At 31.4% G+C, this 24254-nt stretch overlaps 1 protein-coding gene across 3 annotated transcripts in view; it reads right to left on the reverse strand.

Moving 5' to 3' along the window:
* Positions 1 to 258: 258 nt before the first annotated feature.
* The window catches only part of LOC111064424 (protein dimmed), a 76313-nt gene continuing 52317 nt past the window's right edge, over positions 259 to 24254 (reverse strand). The window contains exons 1-5 of one of the 3 annotated variants that reach the window (XM_039434247.1): positions 23301 to 23353; positions 9445 to 9574; positions 5989 to 6206; positions 4454 to 4590; positions 3603 to 3743 (exon numbers count right to left, since the gene is read on the reverse strand). In XM_039434247.1, coding sequence (XP_039290181.1) covers positions 3635 to 3743; positions 4454 to 4590; positions 5989 to 6206; positions 9445 to 9574 — 594 coding nt within the window. In that variant the 5' untranslated portion in view covers positions 23301 to 23353 and the 3' untranslated portion in view covers positions 3603 to 3634. Of the gene's footprint in view, positions 3744 to 4453; positions 4591 to 5988; positions 6207 to 9444; positions 9575 to 23300; positions 23354 to 24254 lie in introns of those variants that run through there. The other 2 variants (XM_039434245.1, XM_039434246.1) reach the window with 2 other exon arrangements.

Genomic DNA, 24254 nt, shown 5'->3' on the forward strand with positions numbered 1-24254 from the left:
CTTCAATGTCAGGAATATTAAGTAAAATTAAAAATTAATTATAATATTAAAATTCAGATCACTGTATTCATCGATATAATCCTGTAAAATATGATTTGATAAATCCTAAAGTCAACCGCACGAAAATAGTCTTATTCAATAATATCCTTTACAATTTCCATAGGACTTTTTTCGTGCGGTTGACTATGGTTATTGCATTCCGTGAATATTAAACTAAAAACACTAGAACCAAATAGTTTTGTAAAATGAAATACACAATTTTAGCATTCGATTTTATTTTCATATTTATAAAAATGGTTGAAGCATTCCCATAAAACTGCCTTCAATGTTCTTTGCATTGAAGTCCATTACAATTACTATGTACACTTGGTATATATCTACTATTTATGGTAACACATTCATAAGAAATTTCTAGGCTAAAACAATTTTTCTTGCATATGTGTTTTGGGTTTATTATAACATAGGTAATACCTACAGTAATTATGATGTTGAAACTCGACGATCTACTACTCCCGAATGAAAATGATGAATATGATGAGTCATAAACATTGAATTTTAGGCTACAATTTTTTCTGAATAATTGAGATATATTTCAAATGGAATTGAAAAAATTACAATCAACATAAATTATGGTGACTGTAAACAAGTTCATCTTCAGAACATATATGTATTTTATTTAATCAGATGTCCTCACCTTATTTACATAAGTACCGGTACGCAATATACAATATACAACATGGTAATTTTATCATCTTTGCAGATAATCATATGAATTATAATTATAATCATAATTAATATATATAATTAATTATAATTATATAATTATAATCATATGATTGTTGCATGAGAATCCTGCATAAAATAGTAATAAGTTCAACAATTACTTGGTAATTTTATAATTTTTACAGCGGTAAGTAAGATATATATTTCAATATTAATACTTGTGATGACGACATCATTGAGAATTATGTAGCTCTGACATAATTACCGTATATTTTAAAAGGTTTCAACAAATAGAGGTAAAAATTGGGATGGAGCTATCTTGTATTTGGCAATAAATTCATTATTCATTCATTATATAGAGCAGTCTTAACTTCATTCAACTACATCCGATTTTCTCTAGTTCATGATTTTTCAAGTTCTTGAATTGATTTCAATATTAATTTTTTGTCAGTTCAACGATTTCTTCGATCGTTTTCTTCAGTCGTTTTCAATCGACTTACCACTGCTCAAATTTAATTACCAACATGATATAGCTAAAATTTACAGCAATATTTTAGCGTTAAAATAGAAAAATATTACATTTTCAAACGTTATAGTTGGAAACGTTCCATTTCAGAAAGATAATTAAAACTTTAATAACCTAGCATAGCTCATTATTATAACACACTACCTACCAAATACAAATAGAGATTCATTACTTTAAATACAATTAAGCTAAAACTGTTCATGGTAATTGATATGTTGAATTCTCTATTCGAATAATTATCGATAACGTAAATACTTATAAGTACTGAATAATCATGATGAATACATTTAGCCTAGAAGCATTACATAAGAGAATGGGTGAATCAAAAAGTTCAAGTGAATACAGTATTTACTACTGAAAATAGGCTAATATAAAATTTGGTAATATACACACTCACACAATGTTTGAAAATTTATAGATAAATAAAATAATAATGAGCTGATAAAATGTAGTTGATTTTATATAGAGTGAAACATAATATAAATGCTTATCTATTTATTCAATTATAAAATTTCTTGAATGAGAATTGATTTTGTCACATCCACATTTATTGAAAATTAATACAGGACTGCAGTTGCGTATTGAAGCTGAAGATGTGTTGGTTTCAACACGAAACTGCAGTCCTGTATTAATGTCCAATAAATGTGGATGTGACAAAATAAAACTGTGTTTTTTCATTTATCCAATAATAGTCATTCGAATAATTAATCAGCTATTATTTCATTAGTGACGTGCAAAATTCATAAAACTAAAATCTCGAATTATTTTATAGAAATTTCTCTGCTCTGGGAAAAATATTCAAGTCGAATTATTGAAAGACAAACTTGATCAAAGGAGGTACAATTCTTTTTGTAAAGAATTAGGCTACTACTCACTTTCAAAAAAGTACAACCTTTTTCTAAGAATTACGGTACCTTTTCCATTCTAATGAAGTTGGGTTGTAAGATTTTCCGTCTAAATGAATAGATGAAATTACAATTACGTAGATAGTTATTATTGTTACTTATATTTATTTTTTATTATTTTATCAGAAAAGATTCAGGTGGTTTAGAATCTCCTATAAACTATCTCACAATACATTTTTTAGATAACTTAAATTTTAGTAACAAATGAATAAACATTTTTCAATTTAATAAGAAACATTTTTTGAAAACTGTCTGAACTTGAATATTGAAACTTCTTAGTTTTCTAACATTTTCCAAACAATTTTCCAACAGTGGAAAATTAAATTTTGAAATGTTTGAGAACTAAAAAGATTTAGAACTCAAGTCATACAACAGCAACAGCGCTATTGAAAACATGTTCTTCAATTTTTATTTATTTTATTTGATTTTTTCAACAAAGAACAATGGGTTTCTATAGAATGGGACTAAGTAGTAAAGTAAGACTAGAAAGAAACCTCAGTTAATTGATGGCAGTGCTGGGTTTGGCATTCTGTAGTTGGGTTGCATTTTACACAAAACATTAACTGAGGTTCCCAAGAGATCGATGTTCATTTTTATCCTCATAAATTGAGTCCCATTCACATTATAAGCTGTTCATACAATTAATTAGAACAAAAATAATCATTGTTAATTACTTTTTGAGTAATATGTTGATATCTCTAGAGATTTCAAAACGAAAATTTCAAAGAAAACTTACAAAAATATAGCAGAAAGCTTGAATTTTCAGAGCCTAAAATTGAGCAGTCCTATAAATCAAGACAGCTAAAATTACTTTTTCTACTTTCATCAAATGAACAATATACTCCTCATTTCTAAAAACGTTTTATCACAGAGAGGGCATTAACAACCATTCACAACTTAGTGATTGCTTACAACCACTAGCTACCTATTTATCATTTTTCAATTCAAACTTTCATGCTAAACTTAATGTTTTTTTTGCTCGTTTTTGACTTGATAAAATACAAGATAGTTTGAAAAATTAATGAATCAGGGATAATGTGAGAAAGATTCAAAATTCCAATTGACGAGGCTCTGAAAGGTTGGCTCAACTCAGTAGAGTTCTAATTCAATAAGAATTTAAAAAAAATATAAATTGATTACAATCGGAAGACTCGCACCCTTCTCATTGCTCTTTTAAAATAAAACTATAATAATATATTAATGAAGATATTTTTTCCACATTGAATTTTTCACTATAAAATTGAGAACTTCCAAAAACCCTACTTTAATTTCATCATATGAAACGTCTTTACTAGAGCTTTTTGATTCACCCATCAATGAAAATAATTCAAGTTTCATTTCTTAAAACGCTACAAATAATGATGGAAACAAAAAATTTAACTAAACAATTAGCGACAGTATGGAAGAAGGCAAGTAACTTGTTATAAATTTCGGTTAATCTCGACTTGGTGTCAGTTCACATAAAAGTACTAATTTATTGCTACGTGATACTGGCTGATGAAGAATTTTCCAGATTTTCCTGAAACATTGAGTTGTTGTTCGATTCAAGGTCGTCGCCTCCGCTGCTGCTACAGTCCACGTCCAGAAATCTGAAGACAAAATATTAGGAAAATTAAAAAAAAAACGGAGATTAAGCTACTATAGAGTTAGTTGTTGATGTGTGCATCAAAAGGTGCAACTTTTCTCCCTCCGGATGTGAAAGTAAATCCACCTTGGGAAAGAGACGAATACGTATAGGGGAATATATTATGTAGATCGAATGATTAGGAAAAATACAATAGATTAATATGGGTTTAGAAGCTGATATACCTTCTGCAAGTTTGGAGAACATTAATAATAATTGTAATTCAAAGTAGAAAAAATAATAGTTTGTTTAAGTATCTAGGGCTTAAAGTTCACCCTTACTTCCCCTAAGGAAGAAAAAATACTTCAGTTCTTTTTTTCTACAAAAAAAACGCCAATATTATTAAAGATTATTTTTATTTAAATTTCCCTCTATAATGATCTTGAGTTCAAAAGACTGCTCTAAAATATCAGTCTTTAACATATATCACCTATCTCTAAAAGCAAACGCTCAGATCAAAAAAAAAAAATAGCATTCTATAATAGTTTCATAAATTTTATTAATCTAGTTATTGAACATGAAACAAAAGCTCAAACCTGAAAAATACTTGATAAGATTGTAAAATGTATTTCTTAGAGTAGTAAGATTGATATGTATTTTTTTAATTTATTCTGGTTCAATTCCTAGAATATTATGGTAATGTAATATTTAAAGTACTTATAAGGTTTTACTCACGTATAAGGTTTTTCATCGCCTCTCATTTCACATATCACATTGGTAAGTGCCATAATATAGTTCTTGGCTAATGTAAGGGTTTCAATTTTTGAAAGTTTTCGTTCCATTTTCACATGGGGTATCACTTCTCTGAGTTGCTGTAACAAACCAAAATTACAAAATAAGAAAACCAGTTTAAAATTTACAAATTTCAAATTTAGGACATTTCAACTTGAAAATGACCTAAGTTATGGTCGAAACTAGTCGTTGTAATATTTTAAATAATAAAGGGTACTACAAGTTTTCATATTGTTCTTATCAATTTTATATAAAAGTTACAATATGCAAAGTTGTGAAAAATAAGAGAACATAAGTTGAGGAGTTTCTTTGATAATATGATGCGTTGGTAAAATTGTTACAATAATTGGTAAGGTCGTATCTGGTAGGAATGTGTGGCGATTTTGGATAGCCCAGGGGCGATAAATCTTCAAACTTGCTTTACTTTCTTATGGTCAACATTGGTGTATCTCTGGTGCCCCACCGGCGATCCAGCCTGGTGTCCTAATCCTAATAAAGACCCTGTAGTTTAGTCACTATGTAGTCGAGATCTTGATCACATACGTACATATTTTCCCTCCTAAATATTAAATATATTATAAGTAGGCTATATATAATAAATATACCCATATTATTGTTTTCTCTCCTTTTGAAAAGCAAACTTTTTATATTTTAAAACATTAAAAATGATTGTGACCAAAGTATACACACGTAAAATATTTTCGATTAAATATCTGTACTAATAAGTATAAAGGTGTTGTCACCTTTAGTTTAAGTAAAGTCATTTTTCATGATTTTTCAGGATAGCAAAAACAAAGTTCAAAAAATGCTGTATGAAATTTATGAATCATTATTGAAAGTATTAAGCGTGAAATTTATGAATCATTATTAAAGTATTAGCGTGGCCCTAGGGAACGCTAATCGTTGCTCTACATATTTCTTCACATGTTTACTGTGTCCGCAATAATGATTTCTCACATATTGACATTATCTTTATACAGATGTAAACAAAAATGTGTACGACTTGAACCCTTTGTATCAAAGTATTCTATGACTTAACCCTTTTTGATCTTGATTTGAGTTGACTTAATTATGACCTATAATTTATATCAATACCCTATTGCCGCGTCTTGAAAATTATACGTTGACTTGTATCATTTATATCAATAGGAACCTATTTCTTTTCTTGAGAGTTATAAGTTAACTTGTATAATTTTTACCAATACCTATTAGATTCAATTTCATCTTTTAGAGGTTATGAGTGACTTGTATCATTTATATCAAACATGAATGATTTTTTACTGAGATGTAGGTATCCATTTTACCATGATAATAACTCCAAAACATAATACTATATAGACTTGAATCCTTTATACCAAAAAAGAGCAAATTTTTACGATTAAGAACATATACATATATCAGTACAAATACTTATTCTAGTAAATAACTATATTCTAGTAAATAATAAATGATATTTTTGTAAAGTTTGACCAACCAACCTCAAAGGCATCATTGAGCGAGTGCATTCTCATTCTCTCTCTCTCGTTGCTCTCCAGTCGGCGCAGGTTTCTCTCTCTGGCCGAGAGCCCCGATTTGCGTCGACGAGCACTGTTCGCGCCGAGCAGGCATTTCCGTTTGGCGCGCGAACACTTCCGCGACGAACTGGAGTTGGGACCCTCGCTTCCCGAACTATCCGAACAGTCTGCGTCTACTCGTCCTGCACAAGCCAAAATTCACACAAATTAATAATTATTTTACTAATATTCTGCAGTGCATGATCCGAAAAAACGAATATCACACAAATATTAATAACAGTTTTACAAAGTTTTTGAACTGTGTTATCACCTAAATTTGGAAAAAATCAATCACAAAGATTGCCTTAGTATTTTATCTAGGTACCAATGTTTCTACTGTGTTGTTTTTTACATAGATAAATCAATAAATAAATGTATCCACTTGTTAATAATAATTATACTGAAAAAGAATTTACTTTGATGAATACCGTATACATTTCGTTTAGTGTTCACTAGCCTTGGAAGAGTCAAGAGTGAAAGATAAAATACACTATCCTATAATATAATTTGAAAAAATATTGAAATAAATCTGACTGAAGCTTGATTGGAGAATGAAGAGCAATATTGAATTAAGTTTCAAATATATTCTTCAATTGACATGTTATCTGGAAGATTGAAAATACACAAAAACTTCAAAATACTTTCAACTTATTCTCACAATTTGAATAAACTGGAAATTAATATAACTTAAAAAAATGTAATAATTGAGAAGCAGAAGTGGTGGGTCAGGTTAAAGCATGATTAGTCTATTTTTATATTTCTCTTAACGGTTAAAATATATATTCTGAATTTTGTAGGCATTCTTCATCAATGGATTATGAAATATGTAATGAAGGTAGTAAATAGATTGTCAGACCGATGAGTTGGAACTTGTTACCTACGGTACTATAATCATCACAAAATTAAGTTGAAATAGAACAGCTAAATAGTTATCTTATTAGACTGAGTGCTAGGAACAAAACATAATTATTGTTTCAAGTCTAGATGAATTCGTCGGCCAGGACTAAAATGCGTTTGACCCTTCAGTCTGCTCTAGCGCTACCCGGTCGTGGGCTCGAATCCCGCCGGTAGGCATGAACATTTGATCATATCATCAAATCACCCTCCCACTCTCCACTACCCACGCACAAGCGCACAGCTCATGTGGGCATATTATCCGTAATAAAACAATTATAGAGTGAACCATGCATTAAAACTTCCATAAATATAAATAATCAAGTTATACATTACGGTATGGATTATGTATTTAGAGTTGATTAATAGATTCACAACCTATCACAAACCAATTAGCCACTGAACATTCCAGAAATACACAAAGATTGTGCCAACTTTTTCCTATGTTACAGTATAATGATTACTCAATCTTCTCAGGTGAAATAACGAGATTTTAATTGGTTCCGTGCTTTGTATAAAAGTTGACAATTTCCAAGTTGGAAGCTTTTTCCAACTTTTTGTGTTTTTTTGCCCGGCGGTATGACCTGAATGTTTCCAAGTCTAAAAAGTTCTTCATTATTTAGCCTTGCATAACTATATAGATATGAATGCATTCTCATTGATAGACTAATTAAAATGTAACTGTAAAAGTTGTTTTTTGCAATCCGGATAAAATAAAAGTAGGTGTGATATATATAAGAGGCCACACCCACCTTTATGTTCTAGATGTAATTGAGTAAACCGAAACAGAGCAGAATTATATATAGATATGTAAGAAATGCAATAAAGAAAAGTCGTTAGCCAGAAGAAGGAATGTGATGATGCAAGCTGTGATAAAATCTTACTATTTTTCCATTCAAATTATTTAACCAGTCCAAGAAGTGCATTGGATACCTCGCATGAACACTTGCTCGCATAAGCTAAGAGAAATTTAGAGATTTCTCAATTTCCTCTGAATCAGGAGACTAGTAGTAAATCTTAGGATAGAATAATTATAGGATTAATATTTTTCATCTTCTTTTTATTGAAAATTGTATTATGTTGAAAATTATTGTATTTCTTACCGTATATTGAATTATTGTTCTGTCTCATCCATTAATAAAAATTATTATTATTATTGTCATTATTATCACGCAGCACTTGATAGAAAAATAAAGAGCTATTTTATAACAAATCAATAAAAGATTAACATATAGGCTAACTCAATTTAGTAAAACATGATAGAAAAAATAAAATAAATTGATAATACAATAAGAAGAAGGAACTATTATATTATAATCATGAATTTCTTCAAATCTGATGAAATAATGTGTTGAAACAACACACCAATATAAGCTAAAATTAGCTTCATGTGGTATAGCCACAAAATCGTAATAATAATAAATTATGGATATCTAAATAAATTCAGTTCGTACAATTATCATTATTATTATATCATGGAGATCTGAACATATTCTCACGACATATATGATAAATATAAGGTGCTATTATATAATGATTACTCTAATTTGTAAACATTGTCATATATGTAATGTGAGAAAAATTTGAATAGGAGAAAATTAATTTTGTTAAATTTTATCTCAAATAGCAAACAATTAGTCATCAATCTTGGTTGGCACGAGGTTGCAGACTATTTTAATAGTAGGCTAAATGAAGAGTTGTTTATGTACTCTCATCGAATTTCCATCTAGCTGTTAACTCTGATATCAATATTTGCAGTAGTACAGTGGCATAGCCAGAAAAAAATTCTGGGGGGATCATAACATTGGAGTAGAAAGTACCTAAACTTAGAGGGAGACACCGGAGGGTGTGAGGGTAAGGAATACCCCCACAAAAGGGGGGTCAGGGGGTCCTCCCCCGGAAAATTTTGAAAATATACCTTCAATTTGGTGCGATTTTACGCAATTTCCACATTTTATTAGAGTGATGTGTCCCTCCTGACCACGCTAGAAATTTCTACCTAACTACTCCGGTGGAAACAACGCCCGTTCATCATAGCTGTGAAATTTCCGGGGGTACTCTGTAGAAGAAGCTGCTGGAGCTTTGTTAAAGAGATCCTTTGCTTAAGGATATGCATGAAGCTGAATGAACTATAATCAAGTAGAGCCGTATAAGTTATATTGAATCTCTTTATAATAATGGTAAAAAGTGATCTAACTTTGAAGTGCTATCTGCAGTTTCTCTATCCCCTGATTAGATATCCCTACGCACTAGACCACTCGTCACTGTCTATTCTAAAATAGCTCAATATAGTGCTATTCTCTCATCCCTTATATATTTCTCGACTTACATAGTACAATATAACGGAAATATGATATTATATGCTAATTTTTGTGGCTGATCCAGCCAGTGGCTGGTTTATTACAGTTTAATTAGGTTTATTTACAGCATTTAATTAGGATTTTCGTTTAATAATAATTAGTTATTGATGTTTTGTGTTGTATTTACCGTTGATTTTTGAGTGTGAGTCATCGTCAGAAGCGGCTACCTCCACTTCGATGTCCTCGTCGTCGGCATGCCACAGCTCTGGCGTCCGGCAGCTGCTCTCCGAACCAGACAACATCTCCGCCGACCTCATCTACAACAACACATCACAATACAAATAAATAAATATATTAATATAAAACTACAACACAACAAAACAATAAATCAATGCATGAATCAGTCAATAGGTAAGCATATGAATAGAAAGTAATGATTTTATAAATCATTAAAAGACCCTTACCTACACTGAAATCCAATCTCCCAATGTTAAATACAAGCTAAGAGCCTGTCCCGTTCACATTCTTAGATAGGATTCTAAGATATATTCGTACTGTATCTTAGATAGGATTCCGTTTACATTGTTAGATAGGACGTATTTCAGCGTAGCGTCGCTAATAAGTGTGAAGAGACCCTAAAGATCAAAAAGGGCTTGCTGAGTGTGAAGAGACCCTATAAAGATCAAAAAAGGCTCGCTGAGTGTGAAGAGACCCTATAAAGGGCACTGAAGCCTCTGTTCAGCGATACTACGGAGTGATATGTAAACAATACTGTAGAAATAATTGAACAATTCTTTATTACCCTTATTATTTTATCCTCCAATATTATTACATCAATGTCATTCGTACCGTAAAGAAAGAAATAAATTATTACGTTATAATAACAGTATTCGATCAACTTTTGTTTTGCTATCCTTGTCTATCATTCGACAAAGCTGGTGGTACTATCCTTTTCTAGGTCCACAACGATGCCAATTATGTTTTTAATGATGTAGAAATATAATTAATTGATGCAGAGAATCGGCATCGCTATTCTCCAATCTTTATCTACTGCCATTATAACGTGGACCTCACTTTAGGTACCGTATTCATTATAGAAAGAGATTCACTTCAAACTTTCAGCATTGATTGATTCTATTTGTCATGAATAATGCTGACAGTGGGTCAAAGCGAATTTCACTATTTTTATTATGAAAATGAGTGTATAAGAGCTAGCATATTATATTTGAATCTTCATAGAAAAGCAAATCGTATCTACTCGTATAAAATATAATCTTATCGAACAAAATTATCAGAGCATATCTTCTCAATATAGTCCAGACAAATGGTAATTTCTCAGGAAACAGCCCCGAAAGATTTTTTCTTGTCGTATTTATATGTATTTTAGGGCGCTGAATTCGAATTTGGAATTGGCTAACACGCCAGAGGGTGGCTTCACCCCCTCAAACCCCAAAAACGTCCAAATTTTGGGAATTTTTCTATTTTATTTCGAAAATCTCGGGATTTTCGAAAAAAAAACATTTTCACAAAATAAAATTTCTAATAACTTGAGTGGTCGCGCAGGATTCTACGATTTCTGGTTTTGGAGCTGCACATTTTCAAAAAAGGGGTATTTTCCAAGATTTTTGAAAATTCTGGAAACTCCACTCCATGCAACTCATACAACTTTGAAGATTATTAAGTAATGATGAAAAACATATAATGTAAAAATACAATAAATTCTGAAGAAGATTCCTCTGAAATTTTAAGGGGGAAGGGGAGGACTAGTGAAATAGAAAACTCAAGCTTTAAAGCTGAAAAATGCCCTAGAGGCCAGCTCCTCAGTAGTGAGTGAGATTCACCTAAACCTGTCAGAATCACTTATAAATAGCATTCAGTGCTTCCCATTCAACCAATGCTGACAGAGTAAAGTGAATCTCACTACAGCTGACAGTTACAAAAGCTTCAAGTGACACCTTCTCGCTCGGTGGTTTGTGGTTCGTAGATGTAGTACACCAAAAACTGGGCCATTCATTCAAACTATTATAATCCATTCATCTTTCATTGATAAACCCAAGCACAAAATAATAGAGCTCACGTGTGTATCGTCTGATCGTCGCCCTCAGCCAAAAAAAAAACTCTCTACCGTACAGGGTTTTGTTACAGAAAACAAAATTTATGATAAAAATGATACACTAGAGTTTTTATCAGTATACAAAGTAACGGTACTACTGTACCAAGTTTAATACGTCAATAGTTTCAAAGAAAACACACCTAAAAATAACCTGTCCGTTATTTTTGTTTACAATATTGTTGAGTCAAACCACAATAATTAAGATCAGTCCAATATGTATGTCAAGGATATTATTATGCTCCTTCAACCACAAAACTAGTGTAATAGACTGCTACTATTATAACATAGGAGATAGAAATATGTGTATAGGTATAATATTTATATGGTTTGAATATGTTCTTTCAGATGCCTAGCGCACTTTTGGCATACTTCCAAGACTAAAGTATTTGAGTAACAGGAACTAAATAAAATGGGAAGGCGGAGTAAACATATTTGTCAGCTTGTCACGTGGTCAACTGGAAATTCCGTTCTTACGTTTTATTTACGGCTAATGGTAGACTATTACTGTAATTCATTTATCCAATTATTTACATTTATAGGTACCAGAATCAAGAGAGATTCTAACAAATAGTCCATATTCAAAGGCAAACAAATAGGTAAATAAAGCAAATTTTGTAATGTATTATCTGTAGGTTTGACAGGCTTCCGCCCAGAGGATTGTGGGATCAAGAGTGTTCTTGGAGTTTACCAGCAGGAATAGCAGCTTTCAATAAAGCTAGATCAATCGTTGTTTGACGGTAGTTCCTAAAAGACTTGGCATCAGTCTTATTTACGAGTAGGCCTATATTAGTCAGTACCGGTAACATATAGTTTGTCGTATCAAATCAGTCAAGTTCATATTTATTAGCCCCTCCCTTTGTATCTATTCTCCTCATGCTTTTACACTAAATTCTTGAATATAACTGTAATAATTTGTGATGTAGAAATAAAACAATAATTATTGATATTCATTATGATTTTTTGTGTAATAGGCTACATCATATTCTACAATAATTGTTGTAAAACACAATAATTTGAAAGAGCACTTCACGTAAAGTAAGCATGAAATTACAACCTATATAGAATATAGACTTAAAAGCCTAGATTCAATGTAGAATAAATATTTTTATTGTATTCCATTACTAGCCCAAAACTTTATACAGAAAAATATACAGTCGTATAATCAATTTTGAAAAATCACACTACTATAAAAACCTTCATTTATACTATAAGTAGGCTACTATTAAAAACAAATTCTACTCAGGTACTAAATGAGAAATCAATAGAGGCTTGCATACTAAATTAGGAGAAAAAATTGAAAGATATCGTCAAGAAAAAATCTTCAAGAGAAAGCAGTGAAACAATAAATTCGGCTATATTAACACGTGGAAGGTAAAAAAAGGAAAACAATAATAAGAAAAATAAGTTTGAAACCACAATCTGTGGTATCTTGTTTCTTTTTTGCGGTTTCAATAAAAGAAATCGACTCAAACGAACCGAGCAGCATATTTATTGAATGATCAATCATGATAATTATAGTAGCTTATAAATAGGCTAGTATATAGTAGCTTATTATAGGCTATAATAAATCTGATACCTTACTGTGAACCAAGTAAAAAGGTTAGAAATTGAAAACATGGTCATCTGATGTACCCAAAAGTAATGCTAGTAATAATGCTAATACTGTAAACAATTACCTGAAGTAAAAAATATTTTGAAATGAACTACCTACTTATCAGTAATAAGCTATCTGCTATCTACAAGCTATAAACATATTAGTCAATTGATTTTTATGAGTTTTCGCAGTTTTAAATTTTGTTCAATCGCTTTGAAACAGGCTACCTTATTATCCTACAATTTTTCAGCAGAATGTACTCTCTCATTTACTGTATGTAGAGCGAAAGACCTGTGGAATGGTAGGTACAGGTAAGTATGCGGTGGTTGTTGATATGTAGGTATACATAGTAAAAGAAAAATGTGGAAATCTAATAAAATCTACTCCATTTTCACTTGTAAAATCTATGGACTACAATTTACAATAAAGCTGAACGGTACTTAAATATCAAGTAAAAATACAACAAAAATTATAAGAATTGAATATCGTGCATATTTATGCCAACCAAAAAATTTTCAAAATCAGATTAATATCTCGAAGAACAAAGGAAAAGATAAACAGGAGGACATTAGTAGAACTGGTTGTTATATATGATGGAGCTGAAACATTAACAATTTTAAATAAGGATGAGAAAACGTTGAGTTCATTTGAAAGAAAGATGTTCAGAAGGATATGGGGACCAATAAGTGATGGAGAAAACTGGAGAACTAGGTATAATAATGAGATTAAGGAAGCAATTGGAAGAGAAAGTATTGTTTGCTCCATTAAGGCAAAAATAATTGAATGGTTGGTGAGAATGGGGGAGGAGAGAGAATGATGGACGAGATGATGATTGGAGCTAGGAGAAGAGGAAGACCAAGAAGAAGATGGCTGAATGACGTGGTGGATGATCTCCGTGTGCTGAGAGTGGCGAACTGGAGGAGAGCACAGGAGCGCATTGTATGGAGGCGCCATGTTGAGGAGGCCGTAGTCCAGCCAGGACTGTAGAGCCAAATGAAGTAAGTAAGCAAGAATTGAAACATCATCATATCAAGAGTATTTATCTGGTGCCGGTGACAATGAAATTTTTAATTTTTATCAGTATTCTATTGTAGGCCAACGGCAAACAATTGAGGAAACAAGTTTATAATTTAGCTTCAGATCTATAATCTTAAATGCACATATGAATAAAAATGTCTTGTAACTTATATGATAACCAATCAATAATAAATTTGAAATTAATAATTATACTGGAAATTTCAGTCACAATTTCGTCCCTCTAAAAGTCTGTCTTGCAAAACATAGGATAAGAGAGAGAGAGAGAGAGAGAGAGAGAGAGAGAGAGAGAGAGAGAGAGAGAGAGAGAGAAAGAGAGAGAGAGAGAGAGTAGATTTCTTTATTTATGTATGTTACAATATTTATACTGGCTTATACACTAATTTATATTAAATGACGATGATGCTAGATATTCAACGAATTTTACAAAGTATAAATAATTAATCAATGAGAATAAAGATTGAATGCAATTATAATAACGATAATATAATAATGTGATGTAACTTCATAAATCGGCGGTGTTTCAACAAATAATTGACGATTCTCTAAGAAGGATATAAAATATCCTTCCCATTAACATACGACAGGGTTTTGATGAATTAGAGCTGTTAGGAATTATAACTCGAAGTAATGTTCAAATAAGAAACTCTACTCATTAAGTTAAAAACTAGTTGATTTGAATCTTAGAATTATGGGATGAATGAATGAATGAAATTAGAATGAGTAATAGTGAATACAATATTGCATTGATAATTGAAATTAGATAAATGGAACAAACGTTATAGGGTGGGATTTGAATTAAAATTTTAGAAATTGATTGAGTAATATATATTGACAATATACAATACTAAAGAACAGAAAATCATGAGATGGGAAGATGAATATGTATTATGTAGAATGGAGATGGGATGTGGAAAATGGATAAATACATGGAATGAAGAATGGAAAGGAAGGGAGATTAGAATATTTGTCATGCAGTGCTCTAGGGTTGGACAGAATCAGTCATTTTCTCTATAACATACTTTTTCAAAGATAGGATGAAGCCCGCTCGGCTCTCAATACATCTAATAGAGTTGGGAAGTTTATTCCATTCACGACAAGCACTGACAAGGAACGATTTGGAATAGAGCGAGAGAGAGAGAGAGAGAGAGAGAGAGAGAGAGAGAGAGAGAGAGAACAAGAAGAAAGCGTTCAATACATAATATATCGAGGACAATGACAAGAGAAAAATCAAATCAGCATTCTGGTATTAATATACGGTGGTACTATTAATAACAAAATAATATTAAAAAAAAAATCTCTGAGACTGAAACATTCGTAGCCTAATTCCAATCTAAGATCAGCAATAGGGCTATACGATGTAGGCCTACATTGCTGATGAGTTGGCTGGTTCATCAAAACCTACTACAACAATAGAATCATATTCTAATACAGATGAATCATAAACAACTCAGGTATTTGAAAATAATAATCGTTTACATAAACGACCATTCCAAATGAACAACAATAATGTATATTACTATCAAAAGACATGCTGTTACGTTTGGATCTCAAACAGAATAGAACTCAGGGCAGTAATACAGCCTTGGCATTTTAGTAGGCCAGATGCCGTACTTCAGCCGGCTCCCAATGTAATCACTTCGTTACTACAATCAGATTTACTTCAAACTGGCAACATTCATTAAAGATAACATTGACGCTTCCAATTCAACTGATCCTGGCAGGTTGAAGTGACTCGCACAATATCAAAGTATCCTAGCGTGCTGAGATGCAATAGGAATGCCTCAAGTCATCCAATCACATCAGATTCGCATCAACTCCGATTATTTTGAACAGCCAATCAATGGTGGCTGTCAATTAATAACAGATATAGTTTATAACTGTATACTAATCTAACTCAACCTTCTGTGTACTGTATTGGCTACTGGAGATCCAATCATTCAGTAGATCAATTTGTACCTTTATATTTCTGTTTATTATATATTATACAGACGTCTTTATTATTAGGTTGTATCATTTTCGAAGTATGAAACTGATACACAATATTATTATCATCGGTCACTAAATGTCAATTATTATCATTTTATTATAAAATTTATGTTTTATGCTACATAAGAGATTGCTCCTACAAAAATACGACAGTACTGTATACCTGCATAGAAAAAAGGCTAATTTAATATTCTGATCCAAAGGAAGCATATTATATAACCTACAATATAATGCAGGAATTTTTATTCACTTCTATAAACGGATAGGACTAGGATGAACGTCACTGAAGAGGAAAAGATTATCTAGTACATTGAGCCACTTATGAAATATTACATGCATATTCTTATCAAGTTCAACATTCTAGAGAGATACGAATACAAAACAAAAGAAAACAGAAAAATAAGTCCATTAACAAATCTGAGGTACCGTATCTCATATTCTCTGTTTACGGGAAGACACCAATTTAATTAAGGATTTTGTTTATCAGCAAAGTTTTTCTAGCAACTCAATCAACGAATAGCTATAATAAAATGGTTGACACTATTCTCACATCAATTTTATTTCTAATACTGTAGTGATTATAGACAGATTTTGGGGGTCATTTGATTATTGATCAAATCAATAAAAAACTTCCTAGCTTCTATTGGTGGGGGGAGGTGGGTCATTTGATTATTGCTCAAATGAATTATTGATTATTGATCAAAATAATTATTGATTAAACACATCATTTCAAACCCCACTTTATCAAATCACCTTCTTGTTGGAAAGTGTGTTAACTGTTAATTTTATAGGAAAAAATGAGTAGATTCTTTAAAAAATAAAAAATTCAATATACAAGAGATACTTGTTACTACAGAATACAGTAGGCAACACTTGAATAGGCCTACATCTTTTGGAAGTTACCTAATTACTGAAAATAGCAATGTTAAAAACGTCTGTGTCTAGTAGCTTTTATTAGATCATATATATAACTAAACAATATGCTCTAATTTAATCCTTACAAGTATTCATTTTGCTTTGAATCAGGGAGGAACCCCTCCTCCCCCCGACAAGGACAAGAACTCACCACCCCCTTAATATAAAAATATCCCCAATATTAAGCAAAAGAGGGTCCTCAGTCGCTATTTTAAACACTGCTGGCCTTGTTTTAGAAGCTCCCCCTTAGAATTTTGAGGACACAGTCCCCATGTGGGCACCCCAGTTCAGGTGAGAATTATTCTAAAAATAATTCAAATATGAGCTATTATTTCAAAAATTGTATGAAATTGAAATGAATTTTGAATTGCTTTTTTCAAATGCTAATGAATAAGAAATTATTATTAAACGAAATTCCAAATTAAATGCTGTCAATAACAAGCATTAATGCTCTAGCAGAAGTATGCCGGGGGGTTGACAGCAATTGATTTGGAATTTCGTTTAATAATTATTTCCAATTGGTTATGTTTTCATTTCCAAGTATTCAGTATTAGAGTGCAGACTCTGGTACAGTGATTCAGGATTGTTATATGGAGTGCAATTATCAGAACAGGCTGCTTACACAGAACTGTACCTCCTTTACCTGATATTAAGTTCAGTGGCTGCTTAGTGCAGTACAACAGCCTGATAAGTCATAAATAGTGCAGTTTATTGCATAAACGAGGACGGATGTTCACTGCAGACTGCACGATTACCTAATTTATTAGTTCAGCTTGTAACCCATCAATAGCGACTGTTTCAGTGCTATTCAATTAGATTTAGCTGCCTGTGCTAGTGAATACTCAATCACCCGCATCTCTTTATAATATAGCATGAAATGTAGCATAGGTACAGTATTACATCTTCACATATCACTGTTTTTTCTTGTAAAGTATAATGCATACGGTAGGCGGAGCATGCATGTTTTTTGTAAGTATATTGAATGCAATAATTGTGCTCTTGATAGATAAAGACAAAACATAACGAATAGAACAGAAAAAAATTGAGTAACTAATAAAAAGAACAGCTTCATTATAAATCACCCTGAAAACTGATGATGGAAAAACTAAATCAAGATGTATAAAATAATATATTCACACTAATTGAAAATTTAACCTTACAGTTGTGTTGTGTGTGGTACTTTTCCATAATGAAAACACAAATTTTAAATTGCCAACAACTTTTTATTATTATAATATATACAGAACCAGGTTTCGTGACTTTACCAGCCACATCTTCAGCTGTTTGACAAACATATATTATAATAATAAAAAGTGGTTGACAATTTCAAATTTGTGTTTTCATAATTGAAAATGTGTTCAGTACTATTTATACTGGGCTTGTAACAATATGATTCAATTAATTCATATTGCATATTGGCCTATTGTCTTGTAAAAATATGATTCAATCAATTCATATAGCCTATATTGAATTAATTGGATCATATTATTACAAGCCCAGTATAAATAATACTGGACAAATTAATGTTCAATTAGCTCAATTTAGCAATTCCCAATGGTTCGATAACAATTCCTAATAATTCATACTATTATAAAGTATATTTATTACTGATAAAGTAGGTGATAAATTTACCTATAGTTTCATATGGGCTCCAAACCACAAAAGAAGGTTCCACATTAACAAACTAGGTCCCTCCCTAACCAACTACTTTTTACCAACGAATATAGAGTCAGAAATATTGAAATCTAATTACAGACATTTTACAAGTGTCAATTACAGTGGTTTGAGCACCTACATTGCAATGGAAGCCATAATTTAATACACTACTCAGTTTGTAAGAGAAAACATTGAAATAATAGAAGCCAACAGTATTTCTATATTTATCAAGTCCAGGACATATACAATATTATGTTGCCTATTGCATCGTATATATCCAGTACACCTATTACTTACTATACCTAGTGGTTATTTTCCTGATATAAAGGATATTGCTGTATTGAGAGGCTACAGCAATGTATTTTAATCACAACTGTAGGCTATATATGGGCTATAACTATGTATGCTGCATGTTGTTGCAGGTATGATTGCAATGTAAGGAGAAACATGAAATTTTATGAGATGTGCTCAGTCTGAGAGCAATTGGCACAAGAATTTCACGAGTTGATGTTGATTGCTGCATTTTTCGAATAATTCGAGGCACTTCAATTGCTTCATGTCAATAACATTTACACACCTCGGCTTATAAAGCAATTCGAATACGGTGGTGTACCACTATAGTTAAACGTGTATCAGACATCAACTAATGTAATTATTATCTTGCTGGAGAACTTTATTCATCTTGTTTGTTGAGTAATATTATTTGATTGAAGGGTGCTTCAAGTACTGAAAATGCAATATTAAATTTGAATAATCAAGTCTAAAAACGTTTACAATTAGGAACATTATGAAATTGAAATGAATTTTGAATTGCTTTTTTCAAATGCTAATGAATAAGAAATTATTATTAAACGAAATTCCAAATTAAATGCTGTCAATAACAAGCATTAATGCTCTAGCAGAAGTATGCTGAGGGGTTGACAGCAATTGTTTTGGAATTTCGTTTAATAATTATTTCCAATTGGTTATGTTTTCATTTCCAAGTATTCAGTATTAGAGTGCAGACTCTGGTACAGTTATTCAGGATTGTTATATGGAGTGCAATTATCAGAACTATTATCGTTACAAGCAGGCTGCTTACACAGAACTGTACCTCCTTTACCTGATATTAAGTTCAGTGGCTGCTTAGTGCAGTACAACAGCCTGATAAGTCATAAATAGTGCAGTTTATTGCATAAACGAGGACGGATGTTCACTGCAGACTGCACGATTACCTAATTTATTAGTTCAGCTTGTAACCCATCAATAGCGACTGCTTCAGTGCTATTCAATTAGATTTAGCTGCCTGTGCTAGTGAATACTCAATCACCCGCATCTCTTTATAATATAGCATGAAATGTAGCATGGGTACAGTATTACATCTTCACATATCACTGTTTTTTCTTGTAAAGTATAATGCATACGGTATTAGTTGAACATAATAAGAAAAATTGAGAGGTTATTCCATATTTGATTTATTGCTTCATTATTGACTTACTTGTAGTTGAGAATTTTTAAAGTCAAACTAGCTGAAGATTAAAACCTGAAACCTTAGTAGAATCTGATACGGTATCTAAATGCACATAAGTAGGCCTAGTAAATATTAGAGCAAAATGTGCAACACATAAATAAATTTAATACAGTGATATCGATAATGTCTAAAAATTATCACTTTCTAATATGGATTTCAGATTGAAATTTTTAAATTTATTGGGTTTAAATAGTTATAATTTTGGAATTTTGAATTCCAATAAACTCAAGAAATCATAAAGTTTAAAAGTTATAGAATATGTACTTGTTTCATTAGTACTGAAGCAATATTTTCAATTATATTATTATTTATAGTTAAAAAATAAAGCCTATCAATGAATGAAAATAACTATTTTTCTAAAAATATAATATTATATAAAAATATAGTCATTTATCCCTATATTCATTTATAAATAGGTCTTATTATATCACTTACACCCAAGTAGCTCTATATCTAATCACTTCTAATGACTTATTGAGACTTTAACCTTCATTGCTTTTGTTCCAATAAGTACTGTAATATTGTATGATAATTAAATTATTGAAAATATAGACATCATATTCCATGACGATACAGCTATTTAAATTCAAACTCATTGAATCCAGCCTACTTTGTCAGAAAAATTGGAAAAAAATTGTAGAACTTCCTTTCAGAAATTTCATTTGATAAATAGTCGTGATTTCTTTTTACTATGTGGTGCAACAAAGTAGAGATTTATGAACTCATGTTTAATAAGTGCAGTACGGTACGGTAGTTGAATAAACAGTAATTCATCACAAGTTGGAGATTTGTCTTGACCTGTCTAATAATGAATGGATGAGGAGCCAACTGAAGAGTGAGAGATGTAATTTATGGGAGCACAACATTAATGCAACTGCTTTATACGAGTGGGTTGATGAAAGTTGGTTGAGGGTTGAGGTTTCAATCATGTTCATGAGAGGTTTTATTGTACTTATTTATAGCCTACTAGTAGTTATCAGTGTAGTATAATAATGCACACATAAGCTTTTGGTAATATGAATAATGCATTAGTAGCCGAAACATGTCGTGACGAAATGATTTAAAAAGGGTACTCAGATTTATATTTCTATATAAATTAAAAAGTAGCCCTGAAGTAAAAAAGACAATTGGATGGCTTTTGGTAATCTTATTGAAAAACTCACTCACTCACTCACTCACTCACTCGCATAACTTAAAATCTACCGGACCAAAAACGTTCAAATTTGGTAGGTATGTTCAGTTGGCCCTTTAGAGGCGCACTAAGAAATCTTTTGGCAATATTTTAACTCTAAGGGTTGTTTTTAAGGGTTTAAAGTTCGTCTTTTAGCATGTAAATTCTTCTTCTCCCAATCTCTTAATTATAATTGAAATTTCCATATCATATGTTACTATAGAACTATAATCTAGATAGAGTACCTCTTCGAAACAGTTGTTAACTGGCAACTAAATTAATAATTTTGTCAGGTTGGCATTAAGTTGAGTTGACTTTGTTAGGTTGGCACCAAGTTGAAGATTTAAATGCATTTATTATTTATATAATGTATTTATAAAAATTGATTGGGCACTGCTACTTCAATCCTGGGAATATTATATTACTAGCCGTCAGGCTCGCTTCGCTCGCCATATCCGTTTAGCCAGACGTTTAGTCTGGACCCCCGACTGGATTGTTCTAACATATGATAAAAATGCTCAAATGAAAAATGCAGGCGAGCGAAGCGAGCCTGCTGATCTTATTCCTTGGACGATCCAGTCGGGGGTCCAGGGGGCGGAGCCCCCTGGCTAGACGGATATGGCGAGCGAAGCGAGCCTGACGGCTAGTAAATAATAAAATTATCAAGTGTATGTTGCCCAATTTACTAGCTTATTCACGTAGAACCTATATAATTGAATATAAACCAAATTGACATTGAAACCTAATAGTTCTGTACACGATAACTTTTCAATATACAAGATAAAATGAAATATATTGACCTACACATGCATAAATTGATAATTAGAATTTCATATTTTATGTTTTACTAAGAGAACATGAATGAAAGTAGAGCAACCACATTAAAACATGACCTTGTAAAAAGATGCAAGTAGCTTCGCGAACTGTTAGCAATCACAAGTTAAAATTATTTTGCATCTGAATAAAAACAAATTATTGTTTAGTCCTTTAGTGGAAGTGGTCTTGACTTTTACGGCTGTTTTATCACATATAACTCCACTTTAAATTTATCATTACTGTCTTGAAACTTGTCTGATTTCACCTAACGATTCTCTTAACTGATAAGACTTGCAGGCTCCTAAATTATAATTTCTAAATAATATGTTATTGAAATCCTTTCAATTAGAGTAATGGAGTGGTCTAGTTTCTAATATTTCTATGTTCGATCCAACAATGTCATACTTTTCCAACATTATTGTCCACTATGATCTAGATCTATGATATTGACAGATAATATGAATATGTTTTTTATTAATTATATATTTTTGATGGAAATCAATGAGAAACTGCATTTATTCAAATGCTAATTCATGAATAATTACTATTAAACGAAAATCTCAAAAAGGAAAGGCTTGTTGATCCTCCCTCAAATATTTTACATAATAATTTTGTATCTTCGAATCAATAAAAAATAAGAATAAAATTCGAATTAAATTCTGCAAATCACTCTGAAGACTTCTGCTACTGCAAATATATCCATTTTTGGATAGTAGCTCTCATAGAATTTCCTTCTAGCTGTTAACCAGTTGTCAATCTTTTAGTAGCAGAAGTCTTCGGGGTGATTTAATTTAATTTGGATTTTCATACAATAATAATAATTATATTATAAAAATTTCCACTATGAAGTTACAATAATAAATCACACCAGATGGAAGAGCAAAGACTTAGGCCTACATTAGGAGGTATAGTCACCTATATTATAGTCACCTATAGTAATATTATCAATTTCAAAACACAATTAGATTTCAGTAGAATTGAAGCATAAATATTTCAAGATTTGCTGTTCCAGAACACATAGACAAACATCTTCACACTTTTTGTACAAAACTTATTACCCACCTTCTTTCACTGATATTTCAAATTTTCTATTACTTTATCTATTTATTTTTTACTTTTAGTTTTCATTACGGTAGCTAACTGTTTTTGGTGTTCAAATATAAATTTATATATTAGTAACATGTATGATGAATTCTGTGTAACTTTTAGAAATGAATAATTAAAATGGAAAGGTAATCACTCACAATTCATCAAGGAAGATTTCAATAATTTTCAGCAATATTGCAATAGGTGTGGACATACCTGAAACAACAATAAAATCAACATTTAATTCACTTTCCCTAATATACCTGCAACAACATTCTCAGTAGCACAGAATTGTATTCACCACATGGTGTATAGTAAATTGTGACTCAATATAATCACTGAAAAAATACGAAACGTCAGTAGGCCTATAATAGAGGAAATAACATAGGGACGCTAAAGGATGGATGAATAAATAAGAGGAAGTAAAATTAACAAAAACATTGGATTCAACTATAATAACAGTTACTATATTATCAATCAGTAAGGAACGACTATAATAGAATTTTACAAAATAATAATATATGAGAGGAAGTGTTTTCCAACACTTAGTAGTTGTATAACTAAGTTCCAATCAGTCTGAAGTTGAAGTACAGTATAAAGTAGGCTATATTAATATTCCAATAACCAAAAGTACAGAACAGAGTTAAGTGCTAATCTTTTAAGCGTACGTAGTACAAAAGAACGCAATTGCTATAGGAGCACAGTATGAGCGGGAAAGAGCAGAAAACTGTTCTACAACAGAACATAATAAGAGAACAGTACTAGAAGATAATACAATACAACAACAACTCTTGTACAGTGGAGTAGGTAGGCCCACCCCCACCTAATCAGTAACAGTCAACACACATAATTGGAAAGCAAGTATACAAGCTACAAGCGACAAGAAGACCTCTACAAAATACAAGAACCAAATTAAAAGATCATCTATCAACTGCCGTGCTTCATTTAGTAGACAGAGGACAGAGAGCGAACATCATCAAAACTTTCATTCAGAATAGAGAAGGAAGATTAGAGAAATATAAAATTAAATAGAAAATAATAGAAGTAGGTCTAGGCTAGCTGTGACAGACAAAAGGATTGGACCAACGAAATTGATAAAACCCTTTTCATGA

Source organism: Nilaparvata lugens, chromosome 8 (genome assembly GCF_014356525.2).
Source record: "Nilaparvata lugens isolate BPH chromosome 8, ASM1435652v1, whole genome shotgun sequence".
NCBI lineage: Eukaryota > Metazoa > Arthropoda > Insecta > Hemiptera > Delphacidae > Nilaparvata > Nilaparvata lugens.